This window comes from Myotis daubentonii, chromosome 18 (genome assembly GCF_963259705.1).
Source record: "Myotis daubentonii chromosome 18, mMyoDau2.1, whole genome shotgun sequence".
NCBI lineage: Eukaryota > Metazoa > Chordata > Mammalia > Chiroptera > Vespertilionidae > Myotis > Myotis daubentonii.
The window spans coordinates 8,634,977-8,653,418 of NC_081857.1; the positions used below are offsets into that span (position 1 = coordinate 8,634,977).

General features: G+C 54.3%; 1 protein-coding gene across 2 annotated transcripts in view; it reads right to left on the reverse strand.

The window, feature by feature from the left end:
- Window positions 1-17,578, reverse strand: part of LOC132220668 (pleckstrin homology domain-containing family A member 5-like) — a 58,037-nt gene extending 40,459 nt beyond the window's left edge. For both annotated transcript variants that reach the window (XM_059674023.1, XM_059674024.1), the window contains exons 1-3: window positions 17,446-17,578; window positions 11,331-11,407; window positions 7,092-7,149 (exon numbers count right to left, since the gene is read on the reverse strand). In XM_059674023.1, coding sequence (XP_059530006.1) covers window positions 7,092-7,149; window positions 11,331-11,407; window positions 17,446-17,528 — 218 coding nt within the window. In that variant the 5' untranslated portion in view covers window positions 17,529-17,578. The remainder of the gene's footprint in view (window positions 1-7,091; window positions 7,150-11,330; window positions 11,408-17,445) is intronic.
- Between the last annotated feature and the right edge of the window lie 864 nt (window positions 17,579-18,442).

Here is an 18,442-nt window from a genome sequence, read left to right on the forward strand (position 1 = left end):
CAGGAAGCCGGAAGGTGCCCAGGGGTCTGGCTCACCAGGCCTGTCTCTGGCGGCCTTCACCTCTGTGGCTGTCCACCCAAGAGGTGGGCACATCTCTGGGTGTCAAGAGGGCTTGGCCAGGGCCCTGGTGCCTTCACATCCCCCTTCCCTCCCCCAGCACAAGGAATTTAAAGAAAGAACACTCTAGAGCTGGTTGCAGCCCATGACAAGATGCCAGAGCTCCGATCCTCAACCCAAGTTGGCCTCCAGTGACCTTGGGCAAAGATGCTGGTTGACCCAGGGGGCACCTGTGTTTTGCATTATGAGGGTCAGAGGCAGAAGGGGGGCTTCAGACAACAGGATTGCAGCCTTGTTTCTGCTGTAGAGAAGCCCATACCATTAGGAGATCTATCTATCCATCTGTCTGTCTGTATATCTCTCTATACCTCCCTCCCTCGGTTCCCTTCTCTTCTTCACATTTTTGTGGATGCCAGAGAAGTAATAGAATCTCTGTGACAATGGATAAGTGCAATAGAAATACTGAGTTTTATAACCAAACTCAGAAAGATGGAGCGAACATGGGGTGCCCCCGTCCCGCCCCGAGCTTCCCAGCCAGCTCACTGGGCCAGTCCCACCCAGAGACCCGGAAGCTGCAGCCTGAAACAGGTGCGCTCCTGGGTCCCTCCTGATACAGACACATTTCACAGGCAGGGGCTGGAGGAGGGGCGCCTGCGGGACCCACCCACAGGGTTATTCTGTTTTGAATGCTTATTAATAGAACAACTTAATTTTTTAAATTAAACCTCTTCACTCAAATACAACTACTTATCCTTCTCTGTGGGCCTTTTAAAATATAATCTGAGTATAAGCATCATTTTTACCAACTGAAGCCTTTATTTAAAAAAACAAACAAAACAAAACATGTTCTACTATGGAAGAATCAGAAATGCAGACTTCCCCGGAGGTTCAGGAGGAGCCCTCTTGCGGGGGAGGGGGGAGGGGGAGGGGAGGGGGGAGGGGGCGTTAAGGGATCTGATCCAAACCCCACTCCCACTCCACAGAGAGATACTGAAAGGACTGTCCTTCCCGTCCCAGAGCAGCCAGCCAGAGCTGGAGACCTCGGGTTAGAGCCGCATGCACCTGCTTGCAGCTTCAGTGGGAGGAGGATCCCGCGGTCCCCTCCCCAACCCCCCAGCCCAGCTGAGATGCTGAGCTCATCAGCTATGGGAAGGCCACTCGGCTGCAATGGCAGAGAAGTCCTGGGTGCAGGCCCGGTGCCAGGTGGGACCGGTTAAGCCCAACCCACTTGTCCTGGCTCCCCAGGATTTGGCATGGCCACGGGGCAGGCAGGGAAGAGCTGGCTTCCAGACAGGAAAGGTGCAGGCTCTGGGGCAGCTCTGGCCTTGAGGAGCCAATGGAGCAACGCAAGTTTGGGGCCAGACACTACAGCACTGGGGGGGGGGGGGGGGGGGACAGGACCCAGGCCTCATCCCACAAAATCCTCAGGCAGCCGCGAAAGGCAGGAGACAGACAGATGGGCCTGCTCAGAGGGTTTCCTCTCTGGCAGACAGGGAGCGGGGGCTGCAGGCGAGCCCACAGATCCCCCGAGAAGCTTGAGGGGCTGCATTGATGCTTCTGGGGGCTCTGGGTGTCTTTAGGGGCTGAGGGCCAAAGGGAGGACTGCTGGGGGGGGGGCAGTGCCCTCGTCTGGAGAGAAGATGGGGGAGATACAGCAAGAGGGTCTTAGAGCTCCAACCAGGACGATAAGGTGGAGCAGAGAAAATAGACTCCCTTGGCCAAATCGAAATTCTCTGTTTCTGCAGCAAAGGAGAAGGCATCTGAGCTGGGAAGAGTGTGAGGAGGAGGTGGAGGAAGGCTTCCTAAGATAATACCTCTGTGGTTCTGTCTGCGTTCTGCTCGAGAGCCACAGCCCCGATGCTCAGAGAAAGTCCACAACTCTCCAAACATCCAGGTACTCCCTGCCTTTCAGGGGTCAACGCCACTCCCATCACGGGATCTTAGAGACACTACCTCGACCGGCTAGCCACCCCTCAAACGTGCCCTGCCCATTCCTCACCCAGGCCACGTCTACATGGGCCTCCCTCCCTCCCAGAACACACCAACTGGGGAGCCAAAGGGGAGCCATATGAGAGGGACCTTGGCGGGGCTGCCTGAGTGTGAGCCCCAGCTCCATCTCTCACTGGCCGAGGGGCTCTGAACAAGTTACTTGACTGCGGAGCCTCCGTGTTCTGTCTGCACATGAGCCCTGTACCACTGTCTTCTCTCATCTGTCTCCTTCTTTACTGTTCATGGGCGTCATTTGCCTTTCGGAGGGTAGAGCTAGGACAGGCACTAACTACCAGGTATGCTGCCCTGTGACCTCTCCTGTGTCCCCTCTGCCCTCTGGAGTCAGCAGAATAGCTCTTGGCACCTCCACTGCCCTTCCCGGGGAACCTGCTGGCTCTGGGGTCCCACAGGTTGGGGTGTCCCACCGGGGGACAGAGCCCTGGCTTCTGCGTCCCTGCCTCCCCCAGCCCCTGTGCAGCGATGAGCAAGCAACTCCTGGATGAGCTAGAGGCACAGATGGAGGGACTGCCCATTCTGGCACCTTCTTGGCGGAAGCGTTCAGACCAGAACAAGGAGGAAGTGACAACGGCTGGGTGGGGCTCCCTGGGCTGGAGGAGGTTTGGAGCCAGGTGGGCATGGCCAATAGGGGCACCGCACCCAGGTGGGAGGAGCAGCAGGGGCCCAGACTGGGAGCAAGGGTCAGCTGGGGTGCGGCTCTGTCCCTGCACCATCTCCCTCCCCACCAACTTCGGAGAGAGAGGCGCTCCTGGAGGCAGCACTGGCTAGCTCCGCAGCTGGCGGCTTCAGCAGGCCCAGGGGGAGCAGAGCCAGATGTTTAAGCTTTGAAAGAAGTTTGCCAGACCCCCCATGGCGGAGATGTGGCAGGGGATGGTGGAGATGGCTCTGCCGGCTCCGGCTCCGGCTCCGGGAGGGCCTCCGGGTCAGCCTGAGGAGCAGTCTGAGCCAACCCCTTAAAGCCTTAGTCGGGCCAATCGTGTGTGCTTTGGTTCCCTCTCCTGGAAGCGTGTGGTACACGCACGAGGCTTGCGATGGGTTTTACCCACATTTTAACCCTTTGCTTTTGCTCTTTTCTCTGCACCACCTTCAAACCACAGGCACGCTTCAGCAATGACACCAGTTGTGGATCCCATGAGAACCATCTCCCAAGCGCCATGAAGGGAAGGACTTACTGACACAATTCTATGTGTCTGACTCTGGGCAAATGTGAATATTTGTTCATTGAAATTTGACTCATCCACGCCAGAAGAAAAAAAAAAAACTTCCCACGTTGTCTGAATACCTTACTTCTTTTGGTTGTTAATCCTCCCCCAAGGATATTTTTTCCATTGCTTTTTAGGGAAAGTAGAGGGGAGTGATGGAAGGGGAAGGAGGCAGGAAGGGGAGAGAGAGAGAGAGAGAGAGAGAGAGAGAGAGAGAGAGAGAGAGAGAGAGAGAGATGAAAGGCACATCGAATGATTGCCTCCTGCATACGCCCCCACTGGGGCCAGGGATGGGACCTGCAACCCAGGTATGTGCCCTTGACCGGGAATCAAATCTGAGACCCTCTGGTGCATAGGCAACCCTCACTGAGCCACACAGGCCAGGGCTATCTCACTTTCATTATTACGTCTTGGGATGCATGGCTGGCGTCCTCAGAGCTTCTAACTCACCCACCAACCAAACGTCATAAACCTTCTCAGGGAGTTGATTGCAAATAAGGAGAGAGGGCCGTTCATTCATTCATGCAGTCAGTTAGGGTTTGTTGAGCACCCCCCCACCCCCACTGTCCGAACCCGGGACTAGGGATGCTGGGGACAGTGGAGCATTCTGCTAAGAGCACAACCTCTGAAATCAGGGAGATGTGGGGCTGGGCCCCAGCTTTGCTTTGTACAAGCTTCATGGCACTGAACAAGTTTTACGAAGCCTCAGTTTACTTGCTCGAATAGTTAGAGATGATAGCATCTCCCTGACAACACTGGAGTGAGGATTAAATGAAATCATGTAGTAAGGTGCTCAGCTCTTAGAGTCCCCTGCTGCTCCTGATATGTGGAGTGGCCAACAAGTCTGGGAACAGACAAGAATGCGTAATAGATGGCTTGTTGATGTTAGTTACAATCTGTACTAATAAAAAGGTAATATGTTCATTAGACTGGATAGACCGACGTCTTCTGAAATCCTTCCGGACAAGGCCACAGTGGCGGGGGTCGAGGCAGAGGCGGTTAGAGGCAATCAGGATGGCAGGGGAGAGCAGTTAGGAGCATCAGGCAGACAGGCAGAGGCAGTTAGGGGTGATCAGGCAGGCAGGCAGAGTGGTTAGGGGAGATCAGGCAGGCAGGCAGAGGCAGTTAGGAGTGACCAGGCAGGCAGGCAGAGTGGTTAGGGGAGATCAGGCAGGCAGGCAGGTGAGCAGTTAGGAGCCAGCAGTCCTGATTCAAGAGGGATGTCTGACTGCCAGTTGGAGAGGTTGTAGGCCGGGCTGAGGGACACCCCCCCATGTGCATGAATTTCGTGCACTGGGCTTCTAGTCCTATATAATAAATGGGTAATATGCAAATTGACCAAATGACAGAATGACTGGAACGCCCACGGCCCCTTGCCCTGGCCGGCCCCACCCCCAAGGGGGCCCCCCACCCCAATTGGGGGCAGGGCCGGCTGGCAAACCGCCTGTTGCCCCTAGCCCCAGCCGGCTCGCCCCCAATGGCCCCCATCAGGGGCAGGCCGACTGGACCATACCAGTGCACGAATTTGTGCACCGGGCCTCTAGTATGTAATAAAATAATATCATCTCTGTTTCCAGACTGTCCGACCATGTGTTCACCCTGCCCTTGGTGAGTTTTCAGTCTAGAACAGTGGTTCTTTAAGTGTGGTCCGTGGACCAGTGGTATCAGCATAACCTGGGAACCTGTTATGAAATGCAAATTCTCAGACTCTCTGAATCAGAAACTCGAGGGGTGGGGCCAAGCTATCTGTCTGAACACGCCCTCCAGGAGATTGTGAGGCACACTCAAGTCGGTGAACCACTGATCTAGGGAAAATGACCATGTGCAAACGAGCAATTACAATATAGGTGGGCTTCCCCAAAGAAGTGACGCAGTGAGCAGAGTCTTGAAGGAAGAGTTCAGTGTTCGCAGGCAGACACAAGTGGTGCTAGAGAGGGATTAGCACTTGCAAAGGCTGGGAGGCGTGGAAGGGAGGTGAGTGTTAAGGGAACCACAGCCATTGGGTCTGGCAAACTGGGGAGTGTGGGAGGCCAGGCTGCAGAAGGCAGGAGCCAGATGATAAAGCCCTGATGGGTGCCTCAGTTTATCCTGGAGCTGGAGGCATGACAGGTTTTCAATGGGGAAAGGAATGACCAAATTTGCATCGTAGGAAAAGAGCATTCTTGCGGCAGCATGGCTTGGAGGCAGGAAGATATGGGTGGAGGCTGCCAGGATGATCGAGGTGAGAGCCCCTGTGGGCATGAACTCAGGATGAGGAGTGGGTGGGCTGAGAGATACCTGGGAGAGCTGAGGCGGGGTTGGCTTGAGGCTGTCTCGAAGGGTTCTTCTGTGTGGGGTAGGTGTTGATGATGGGAAGGCAATGAGTTCAGAACTCGACGTGCTCTAGGCTGGTAGCTGAAGCAGAAGGTAGCTGGTAACTGAAGCAGATGGGCAAGAAGGGGAGGAAAGTGTTTCCAGGCAGAGGAACCACAAATGCAAAGGTCCTGTGGTAGGAATGAACTTGGAGTGATGAGGAAAAAGAAAAATGAAAACCACCGTGGCTGGCCAGCAGTGCGAGAGGAAGACAGGGCCAGACCACAGCAGGTGCAAAGCCATTTGGGACTGATGAGAAGAGATGGTACATGTGAAAGTGCTCAGCCAACAATCCTGAGAGCCAAGCACACACAATCGAGTGCTAAGATGGTATCTTCAAGGAGCAAAGGAGAGACGTCTTAACCGATGCAAGAAGGATTTGGGTTCCATTTCAGGGGAAGCTCGGGCTATGAGAGCCACGTGGTATCACAACAATTTCTAAAACAGATGATTTGTCAGATCATCTTTGGGTGTTGATTTTGTTTTCAGCATCTGGTTAACTGTCAAGCTGGTGTAAGTGCTGGTGGGCCTTGGGGTGGAAATGGAAAGGTGACCCCATGGTATAGGCAGCTGAGAATTTCAAAGAAGAGAGGGAGGGGGAGGGGAAAAGAGGGGCCCCTTCCCCTGGTTGGGCAGGGGCCCCCTCTGGGCAGCCGCCTTCCCTTCCAGCCCTGCAGAGTCTGAGGCCAGGCCAGACGGAGAGGCCCACAGGCCCGAGCATGCCGAGCCTCACCCACGGGAGCAAAGCCAGGGCCCAGCCTGGAGGTGGCGAGACCCAGGCCGAGGCGAAGGGAAAGGAGCCCGATCGGGTAGATGTGGGCCACCCCGGCCCAGAGAGCTACTTCCACGGTCACATCAAGGGTGGCCCCTTCGGCTGCTGAGAGCATGAGCTATCCCAGCCCACTGAGGGGCTGACCAACCCCCTGGACACACACCTGTCACTGCCAGGACCGCAATGCCCCGCCCCCCAGGAGAGCAGGAGTAAGGGAAGCAGCCGGGTGGCCACCCAACCTGCCTGTGTGTGCACCCCACTCAACCCTCCCCGCCCACCGGCTCACTTCCTGCCTCTCAGGGCAGCCAGTGCACGTCTCCTTCCTCGGACCCTTTGTCCTGTGTCTGGAGCAGCTTCTTGCCTCTGTTAGCCATCTCCCTCCCACCCATGCAGCCGAGCCCAGCGCTCCACCCGCCCCGCCCTACCTTCGAAAACTTCCCACGATTGACACTGGTTCTCGCCAGCCAACATCAACACACACAGAAACGCACGCCTCACACACACGCACACACATGCACACACGCCCATCTTTATCTGCAGCTCGTTCGGAAGCCGGGACACCTCCTGGCGACGGAGAGGCCCCAGCAAAGCCCTCAGGGAGAAACCAGGCCCCTGAGCCTTCTCCCCTCTCCCGAAGGCACCAGTGACCAGCACAAAGGCAGGCCCACCAGGGAGACCAGAGCGAGCGCCACCTTACTCACTTGATGAAATACACGGCTCCTTCCCGGGTGGAATCCATCTCCCAGCCCCTGGGCAAACCTGTGAGAAAACACAAGCACAGAATCACCCTCCTGCCCTGCTCAGCCCTGCAAGCCCGACCTGCACCCAGCGGGGGTGGGCGCTGGGAGAACCAGGAAAATTCGGAGAAGCCAACAGCGTTCAAACCAGCATTCCCCCCGCCCCTTTTTTTTTAAATCCTCATTCGAGGATATTTTTTCCCTTGGTTTTTAGAGAAAGTGGAAGAGAAACAGAAAGACAGACCAAAATTGATGTGAGAGAAACACATTGGTTGGCTGCCTCCTGCATGAGCCCCACCCAACCAGGGCCTGGGCCAGAGAGGAGCTTGCAACTAAGGTACGTGCCCTTGACAGAATCGAACTCAGAACCCTTCAGTCCGCAGGCTGACGCTCTATCCACTGAGCCAAACCGGTTAGGGCCATTTCACCCTTTCTGTCCATTATTCTTATCAGTCTGTTTCCAGCCCATACCAATGAGTAGGGACCAAGTGAGTCATCACCTCACAGGATTGGCTCATTCATTCAGCAAACGTTTATTGAGCATCTACTCTGTGCAGGGCTCTGTGCCAGCCCCTGGGGTACAGCAGTGAACACACAGGGGGTGGCCCTGGGAGGGTCCTCATGATCATCCCACGGACAATTTACATCACAGCCGCGGACGCTGGAGCCAAGGGTGGGTCACCTGCCCAGGCCTCACAGATAATGAGCACCCAGGCCGGTGTTATCACTCCCAATTCTGCTGCTCGAGACAAGACCCCGAGGACCTAGGAAATCAGTCCCGGGAAAATAATCTTTTAAACAATTTTCTAATAGCACTTCTGAAAAAAATTGTCCATGGAAATGCTGAGTGGAGAGTCATAGACCTGCCGAGGGAGCAAGGACTGAATAGCTGAGGAAGCTGACTTTGGCCCAGAGGTGCCTGGGTGTTCCCCTGGGAGGCTTGGCCGCCCGTCTCTGAGTGACCTGTGTCACCCTGCCCGCCCTTCCAAAACAGCCCCCGTGGCGGCGTCTGTCTCCCCAGCAAACAGGGCTCCTCCACCCCGAACAGAGGTGAAGGAGTCTTTTGAGAACCCGAGGCAGGATCTGGGGGAGATCATTCGTTTTGGGGTGCAAGAGGCCCCTGGCTGACAGGTTGGCAAACAGGTGCGGGCTCTCTTCACAACAGCGCCACCTTTCTGGTTGGTCCAAATGCCCGCGGTTTTATAAAAAATAGGTCTGAATCTCTCCAGCCATATCGTCAGCTGGGTCCTATAGAGCGGAGGGCCCAGTTATTATTCATTCATTTGACTCGCTCCTGTTTATCAAGGGTCTATTTCCATAGTTGCTGCTGCGGGCAATGCTGCTGCTTCAGCACAACAGGGCAGTCAGGAGGCCCCCCTCCCCTCCCAGGACTCGGCCCAGAGAATTCACAGCAGCAGCTACCCCTTAGCGAGTGCTTCCCTCCTCCGGGCTACACAGCTCACCACTGTGAGCGCATTTCCTCTGCACAGCAGCATTGCACAATAGGCATCATCCTGAACATTTTTACAGATTACCAACCCGGGGCCCAGAGAGGTTAATCAGCTCGCTTAAGGTCACACAGGAAGTGTCGGAGCCGGAATGCGAGCCTGGGCTGCTGCCTCCAAAGCTCACATTCTTTCCTCCGTGCTGCTCCATAAATGCCACTTGTTCCCTCTGTCCCTGTGGGAGGACCTTGCCATTCAGAAGGGCGTGGGTTGGCAGCCTCCCCAAGTAGAGGGATCCCCACTGGGTCAGAATCATAAAAAATCCTGCCACTGTGATGTGCCTGGGAAAGAGGCCAGGGTGGATGATGTCCCCTGCCTCTTCCAGCAGCTTCCCTCCACACTGCCCTCTCTGCCTGGGCAACACCAAGAGTGCTTATATTCTCGTCCAGGCCGAGTGCCCGCTGAGCCAGCTGCCCTCCCAGCAAGCTTTGGGGGCACCTTAACCCCTTCCCAGCCTTGGACAGCCAGGTGGCTACAGCCAAAATGGAAAGAATGGGCTCACAGGCTTTTATTCATCTTCCTAGAGCCCTACCTGGAGTCCTGATCAGTGGGCGGACTCAGACTGGAAACAGCTGCTGCACAGAAGAAAACAGCCCTGCCTCAGGGCAGGAGCCTCGCTGTCTGTCAGAAACACAACCGTGACCATAACAACAGCGGTCACCTCTGCTGATGGCGACTCTGCACGCTTTGTGCTACAACCATTTGAGGTTCATTCCCTATCCCCATTCTACAGATGAAGAAGCCGAGTCCTGGAGACATTAAACCACTTGCTCATGGCACAGTGATAAAAGCAGAGCTGAGGCGGGGGCTTACGTCACTCTGCCCCTACATCTTACGCATTGAACCCCGATTCCGCTTTACTTAATGGCCTTGAGCCAGGGACTTCCTCTCTGTTCTTCAATTTTCTTTTTCTTTATTATTACTATTATCATCATTATTATTATTATTACTGATTGAGGTGACATTGGTCACCATGAACGTATAGGTTTCAGGTGTGGGTTTCTACGTTACAAGATCTGTATATAGCACCACGTGCCCACCACCCAGAGTCAAATCTTCTGTCACCTTATATTAGGACTCCCTCCCTCCCCCGCCCCCCACCACCCGTTTTCTTACTTTAAAATGAAGGACTTGGGGACTCCAGGACCCCCGACATCCCTTCCAGCTATAAAACCACAATGATTCCAGCCTGGACTCTAAAAGAAAGCAGGCTGTGGGCAAGTCAGCACTTAACCCAGTGTGCCCGCGGTGCCACCGTGCTCCGCGGGGGACCAGACGCTCAGAACCACGTGCCGGCTCTGTGGTCAGGCCAAGGGCTGGAAGGCCCCTGTGCGTGGGTCTCTGGTGGCCCGAAGAGGAAGAATGGTTGTTCACTTGGAGTCCCAGCCGGCCTTCTGGTTCTCCCTGTGGAACCTCTTCACTTTAGACCCGTGGTCGGCAAACTGCGGCTCGCGAGCCACATGCGGCTCTTTGGCCCCTTGAGTGTAGGCTCTCCCTAAGCCTTAGGAGTACCCTAATTAAGTTAATAACAATGTACCTACCTATATAGTTTAAGTTTAAAAAATTTGACTCTCAAAAGAAATTTCAATCGATGTACTGTTGATATTTGGCTCTGTGGACTAATGAGTTTGCCGACCACGGCTTCAGACTAAAATCTCTGCCTGTGCGTGTCCCCCCATTTCCCACTCGCCTGGCTATTCCCCTCGGACTGGGAATGGAGTCTGCTCCATAGTAAGCAATCGGGGTTGGCCCTGCCCCCTTTTCTTTAAGGTTCCCCCTATGTAAAAGAGTTCCTACCAGTCACGTGGGCTTTTTAAATGTAGCTTAATTAACATTTAAAATTCAGTTCCTCAGTCACGCTAATCACACTTCAGCTCTCAGCAGCCCCTGGCTGGTGGCGCCTACTTTGGCAGCCCCCAGAGAGAACAGCTCCATCCGGCATCAGGTTCTTGGGTCCCGCTCTGGGGGCCGGGCCCTGCCCAGGCCAGGGGCGATCGGGATGAAGGGGGTTTGCTGACTGCGAAGGAGGTGAGAGAGGAGCAAAGCCTTTGTTCTCAGAGGTCTTCCCCAGATGCTAATTGTAGAGCAGAGGCTTGACCCGAGAGTGAGCATCAGCCGTCCTGCACTGTCCCCCAGAGGGTGGACGGAATGTCCGCTGAGTCCATCCATGGAGAAGGAAAGGCCGGAGGCCACCTCAAGCTATTGCGTCCTTTTATTGCTTCTTAAAAGCTTACTTTCTTTTTCCATCACCATTTAGCCCCTCTGTGCCCTCTTCTACATCCATCCCCCATCACGGCAATCACCACACTGTTGTCCGTGTCCACGAGTTCTCTCTCTCTTTTTTTTTCTTTTTTGCTCAGACCCTCCACTCCCTCCAACAGCCTCCTCCCCCCAGGGCTGTGTGTCTGCTCTCTATCTATGGGTCTGTCTCTATTTTGCTTGGCAATTCGGTTTGTCCATTAGAGTCCACATATGAGTGAAATCCCATGGTACTTGTCTTTCTCTGACTGGCTTATTTCATTTAGCGCCATGTTCTCCAGGTCCCTCCATGCTGTCGCCAAGGGTAAGATGTTCTTCCTTTTTACGGCCGAGTAGCGTTCCACGTGTACATGTGCCACTGCATTTTATCCACTCATCTACTGATGGACACCCCTGCTTCCTTTTCTGTTGCAAAAACAGGGGCAGAGGAGCTTCTTACCTGGGCTGGAGCAGTATCCACTCTGGATGGGGGATTTCGTACCAGGGTGCACCCAACTGGTTGACTTTTCCTCATCACTAAAGAAAACCAGTAAGAAAATGTCAGCTTCAAGAGACCTGCCTCCAAGTTCACATCAACACTGACTGTCCGATCCCAGACACCTGAGATGGAGCATCCACATGCCCTTCATTCATTCATTCATTCATTCATTCATTCACAGTCACAGAGCATTTACTGAGCAGGCACTGAGGATTCAGAGAGGAACACTGTCTGATCCCTGACCCCAAAGAAACAAAAATATAGAAAGACAGCGGCGTAACATAAGGCTGTATGTCAATGGCACCTCAATGTTCAGCGATCAGATTACATTGTGATGTGATAGGAAGCAGAACCCTGTTACAGCCGAGCACAGTGCTGTCCCGTCACAGAGAAGGAGCACTAACTGGGATGAGGTTGAGAAGAGCAATAGCACGAGGGCTTCGCTAGGGAGGTGACATCTGAGGTGACGGTAAAGTCACGTGGGAAGAACAGGGAAGGTCCTTAGGTGGCAGATCCTCGGTGGATAAGAAAGGAGGAGGCCGGGTGAGCCAGCAGTCTCTGGGTGTCTATAACACCATGTATTTTCACTCACAACATTCCCTCACATCAGGAATTTTGCAGATGATGAATGTGAGGTTCAGAGAGGTGCCGTCATTGGCCCAAAGCCACACCATCCGTCAGTGATGAAGCCAGGATTCAGACCCAGATCCATACCCCATAAAACCTGAGTTTTTCTTTTTTTAAAAAAAATATATATTTTATTGATTTTTTACAGAGAGGAAGGGAGGAGGATAGAGAGTTAGAAACATCGATGAGAGAGAAACATTGATCAGCTGCCTCCTGCACACCTCCTACTGGGGATGTGCCCGCAACTAAGGTACATGCCCTTGACCAGAATTGAACCTGGGACCTTTCGGTCCACAGGCCGACGCTCTATCCACTGAGCCAAACCAGTTAGGGCTGAGTTTTTCTAATATCTTCCTCCCACCAGGGTGGGCTCCCCCACAGTACAGATCCTCTGGGCTCTAGCCGAGGAGCCGAGGGCAGATGGCCCGTTGATATTTCTCGGCCCGCACCAGCCAAGTGGCACTGCCTTCTCCTGTACCTTCTTGGCCAATCCAGGCATGTGGAGGAGAGGACTCTCAGGCCACCTGTGTCATCCAGGTTATGAGGTGGAGGGTCCTTGGGGCCCAGGACATTCGGTGCTTTTAAGCTATAATTAATACTTTAAGTAACATAACAAACTCCAGTAAGAAGGGCTCGCAAAATGTTTAGCGAAGCAAGATATATAATAAACTGCACATATTTAAAACGTCTGGTTTAATTTAACGTTTCATGAAACTACCACAAAAAATTAAGAAATGAATTCCCCCAAATTTTCTTTTTGCCTCATGGTAATTCCTCTCTACACTCCCCGCCCCCCCCCCCCCCCACACACACACACACATAGCTTTTGCTAACCTTCCCCTCCCCCCAGCAACGAGTCTGCTTCCTGTTACTACAGGTTAGTTTGCATTTTCTAGAGTTTCTAGCGTATTATCTAAGTGAATCACACAAGTTAGGCCCCTTTCCTTCTTTTCTTCCTTATTCCCTCCCATGTGGGAGCGTGAGTTAACAGTTTGTTCCATTTCATTACTGAGTAGCATTTCCATCGTAGGATATAGGATTGTGTGTTCTTCCACTCGCTTGCTGATAACCACTGTGGTTGTTTTCAGTTTGGGGCCATTACAAAGGAAGCTGCTAGGAACATCCGGGTCCAAATCTTGGTGTGGAATAGGCTTGCTTTTCTCTCGACTCCACTAACTTTCCCCTAAGTTTGGACACCCTCTGCAGGAGGAGATTTCCCAGCTCACCCACCCCTCGAATGAGGAGAGGAGAGAAGGAACAAAGTGACTGCTCTGGTGGCCCGGGGACCCTGGAGACATTGGGCGGCCTTGGGGATGACCTCTGGGCTGGGCTTTGGTCCTGGGAGACAATGGGAGAGGCGGCTGAGGAAGAGTAAATCTAGCCAGCGCTGACTTGTAAGTGTGAGGGGACACTGGTTCTTGTGCCTCCTCCCTGCCACCCTGACACTTTCTGGCCCCTGATCCCTCTCCTGCTCTCAGACTGTCAGCTCCCTCAGTTTGCCCAGATCATGAATAATCATGAGGTCACCAGGGTGGGCACAGCCCCACCACACCCTCAACTTCCTCTTCCCCTGGGCCCTCTGGTGTCAGCCCCTGGCCCAGAACAATGCAGTCACAGGCTATCTCCACTCCAGCTTTGGGCTGACGGGGACCCTGGGGAATTGGGAGGGTTGATGTCACTGCAAATCCAGTCTCTAAGCTTGGCTGGCCCTAGAATCTTCTTCAGGAGCTCCAGTCAGTTGCCATTTGCTGATTGTTCTAAGGCTTTCCCACCAACCTCAAGTCTCATGCCTGCCTCCCCTCCCCCCCAACCAGTCCCCTCTTCTCAATGGATGTCTTATCTCTTATTTCACACAAAAAATAGAAAGCATGGGCAGAACCTTTCCCAGTGGACCTAACCACCCCATCTCCCCAACGTAGCCATGTTCCGCCCATCCTTCCCTATGTTGGAAAAGAGGCCGCCCTGCTCCATTTAGGCGAATCCCTCTGCGGAGGGGGTAGTCGCCACCCTCCCTATCTTTTATAGAATCATATTCTCTTGGGCTTCCTTCTCCCTGTCCGATCCATCCCTTTAGCCTTCACTCCTGTTCGTGTCTTCCTCTCAGTGCTGCCTCCTCTTCCAGCTCCTGTCTCATGCTCCTCTTCCTAGTGACCAAACATTCCTCTTGGAAACCAGTCCCTCTAGTTGTCCCCACTTCCTGGTCTCCTGCTCAGCAATCCCTGCAGGCTGGTTCTGTGTCAAGCCCGCCCCTAAAACCACTTTCCTGGTGGTCATTAAAGACCCCCGCAGCTCCTAAACCCAGTGGACACTTTTGACTTCTCTATTGACCCTTTCTTAATCCCTGACATCCTTCTTCCTCACTTTCTTTTTTTTCTTTTTTTTAAAAAATATATTTTATTGATTTTTTACAGAGAGGAAGGGAGAGGGATAGAGAGTTAGAAACATCAATGAGAGAGAAACATCGACCAGCTGCCTCCTGCACACCTCCTACTGGGGATGTGCCCGCAACCGAGGTACATGCTCTTGACCAGAATCGAACCTGGGACCCTTCAGTCCGCAGGCCGAGGCTCTATCCACTGAGCCAAACCGGTTAGGGCTTCCTCACTTTCTGAGGCAGCACCCGCCCCTGGCCCTGGTGCTGTCCCCCTCTGTGACCCCCGGTCTTCTGCTCCGTCCTCTCTTCCCTCCGTCCTTTCCTTAAACATGGGTGCTGCCTGGGTGCCCTCCCGTCTTCTCTCTCACCTACTCCGGGGTGGTTCCACTCCCACATGATGACCCTCAGGACTCTCCAGCCCAGGCCTTTCCCTTAAGCTCTGTCCTATTAGACGTCACCTCGTGAATATCCCACAGGGACTTCAAGTTTGGAATTTCCCCACTGAACTTATCTCCCCTAAAATCTGTTCCTCTCCCCATACTCCTGATCTCTGTCACCTGAAGTAAACAACTCTGAGATTTATCTTCAGATCTTCCTTTTTCCTCCCTTCCCCAACATTCAGGCAGCACATGAATGCTCTCAGTTCCACTCCTCTGTCTCCCCCTCTCCCTCCCCTTCCCTTCTGTTCTCACCACCCCAATTCAGTTCCCCATCAGCCGGCCTTCTGCCATTGCTTCCTAACTGCCCTCCACCTCAAGTCATCTTCCGTCCATGCAGCTGCAGAGGGAGCCTTCTAAAATGCAACTCTAACTATGCCACTCCTCTGTTTAAAATCTCTGGTTTCCCTTCACCTACAGAAGCAGGTTCAGACCCCTTGTCCTACCACATCTTCTGCAACCTCCACTCCATCTGTAGGGCCCCCCTCAGGTCCTACATAACCTGTGCCCTGGCACCCAGCATGCCCTCCTTCCCATAGGCCTCTGCTTCGAGGCCCCTCTCATTCTGGTCTCGCTCCTCTCAAAGCAGCTCAAATGTTTCCTCCTTGGAGAACATTCGTTTTTTCTTCCTTGTATTCCTGGAGCACCAAGAAAACCCCTCTAGAATGGATCCTATTATTTCCTAAGTATTTATTTTCATTTTCTTCCTACCCCTGTCAAGAAAAAAAAACCTGTTTTTTTCCTTTTTTTCTTCTTCTTCCTTATCTCCAATGCCTAGCCCTACGGCAGAAAAGCAGTGGACACTCAATAAAAGTTTGTGGAATGAAAGAAGAGAAGAACAGCTGGTGTGGCTCAGTGGTTGAGCGTCGACCTATGAACCAGGATGTCATGTTTTGATTCCCGGTCAGGCCACATGCCCAGTGTGGGGCATGCAGGAGGCAGCTGATCAAAGATTCTCTCTCATCATTGATGTTTCTATCTCTCTCTCTCCCTCTCCCTTCCTCTCTGAAATCAATAAAAATACATTTTTTTTTAAAAAAGAAAGAAGAGCCCTAACCAGTTTGGCTCAGTGGATAGAGCGTTGGCCTGTGGACTGAAGGATCCCAGGTTCATTTCCAGTCAAGGGCATGTACCTTGGTTGCAGACACATCCCCAGTAGGAGGTGTGCAGGAGGCAGCTGATCGATGTTTCTAACTCTCTATCCCTCTTCCCTTCCTCTCTGTAAAAAGTCAATAAAATATATCTTTGAAAAAAAGAAAGAAAGAAAGAAGAGAAGCTAGAAGGCAAATGAGATTGGAAAGAAAGATGAGAAGAGTCACATTAATCCTCATCAGAATAACTGAGGAACTTGTGGAAATTCAGATCCCAGGCCCCACCCCCAGGCCTTCTGAACGCCTGCAGGTAGCATCAGGGTCGGCCTTTTCCATAAATTCCTCGGGTGATCATTTATTCTTAATAAAGTCTCAAACCAGGGACAGCAGAAACTCCAGTTTTAATACCGGGGGATTTCTGTTATTTAAGAATCTAACCCAGGATCAAGAACTTCAATGGCGGTCATTTCTAAGATAATCTAATTGCAACCTCAATTAGGATCATAGGGATGATAATTACGGAAGAAAGGCCAACAGCAAATGAGGAAACTGAGAAACACTAGAGGGAAATCGCTGGCCACCTGCACAGGCGGGGCAGGGGAATGGCTAGCGTCAGCAGCTACCGGCCTGAGTCCGAGCCCTGATAACAAGTGGCTGTGTCTCAGACGAGTACCTTCCGCCCGAGGACCTCGCTTCCCCATCTGAAGACGGAGGGCTTGCGTCTGAGATGCCCTCCGCTCTCCTGTCCTGAGGGAGGGACAACTCTTCCTGGGTGGGGAACAGCTCAGGATCCTGCGCTTGTAGACTTGCTGTATCCTCGGGAGAGATTTCTCTCCTGGCAAAGCATGACTACGGTACCAGCGGCCAAAATAGCGCCAGCGGGGCCACTCTGTTATAATGAGATTATGCCAGAGCCATTTCGGTTTATGGAATTAATATAACAGTGCTAATATATGACTGCGAGCAGCAGAGGCTCGCTCTCCGAAGAATGCTGATGTGCTGTGGGCGTCCCCTCCCTCCTCTGGACCACAGCCCCAGAAAGAAGCAGGAAGGAGAGGCGGCGGGCCTGGGGACACTGGGTCCTGGGGTGAGGATATGCCAGGACCTGGACGTAGGGGCAGGGCCCCCTGATATCTTGTCACTTAGCCCAAGTCTTCCCTTAAGGAGGGGGGTGGGGGACAACAAAGAAAAAGAAAGAACTCAGCCCTGGCCCGTTCAGCGGGCTGCACCGGGAAGAAAGAGCTGCAGGCTGGGCCCTGGGTCCGGTCATCCGCCCCTCCGGTCTGAGGCGGGAGGAGGGGGACGGCCCCACCTGCCCTGCCTGGCCCTGCCCTTCCAGCCCTCGGGAACGCTGAGTCTGTGCTGGACTTTGAACGCCCAGGAAAAGGCGGGAGACCCATTCAAACCGGCATGTGATAAACTTGTTAGTCATGCCCCTTGTCCCGGCCCCTGCTCCCCCCCTGCCCTCGCCAGCCGCCCCCCGCCCCGCCGCCTTTCAAGTTGGACAACTTTAAAGACATCAGAAATCAACGAGACGGACGACATACTTGATGAAGAAGACTCTCCCACCGGGGTCCACTCCGTAGGTCCACCGGCCCAGCAGGTCCAGCCAGGCGGGCTCATCGGCCATCTCCGCGTCTCGCTGCCCCCCTGGCTCTCCAGCCACCCGGGGGGCCGAGCTGGCAGGGGCTCCCCACCGGCAGCCCCCACTTTCTGCTCCTCCTGGAGGCAGGGATGGGGGCGGGGAGGGGGTCTGAGGTCGGTGCAGCCCCGGCTGACGGCGTCCCTCCGGGTCCGTCCGGGCAGCGGCTCCGGCCTCTCCCTGGAGGCAGCTGGCCGCCAGCCGGGCAGCGGGAGCCGGCACGGCTTAACCCTCGCGGGGCCGAGCGAGCTCCACGCCGCCCAGCCCCAGCCGGCGCCACCTGCCTCCTGCGCGAGCCGACTCCTCTTGGGGCGCCCGTGAACTTGGGGACTGGAGCCCGGCGCGGCGAGGGCTGGGACGCTCGGGCCGGACCGCTCAGCACCGCTCCCGGTCCCGTCCCCCCGGCCCCGCCGCCGGCAGCCTGGCGGCCGAGCAGGGAGCAGGTTGCTGTGCGCGCCGGAGTGTTCCTCGCCGCCCAGCTCCCAGCCCACACTTGAACCTGCGGCGGGAGGGGGCGGGGCCAGGGCGCCGCCTCCGAAGTAATTCACAGCCAGGATGAGCCGCAGCCTGCAGGTCCCCAAGTCCAGATGCCGGGCGCCGGAACCAGTTCGGCTTAAAGCTGCGAACCACGAACCGGAGGGACGTGCCCAGCCACCAAACGGAAAAGAGGACTTGGTCAAACCTGGTTATACTTGGCGGGAGGTAGGGGAGGAACAAAGGTCAAGTGCAGGGAAGGGTGGTGGCGGCTTGGGTGTGGGTAGCAAGGGGCCCTGGGAGACTCCTCTTGCTAAGATGCCAGCCTCATTAGTCAAGCTAGTCCTCACCTTTCTTTCTGAGCACTTCCTCCAAGAAGCCTGCCGTGACTAAGTAGAATCAGAGGAGACCTTAGAAAGACACTCAGA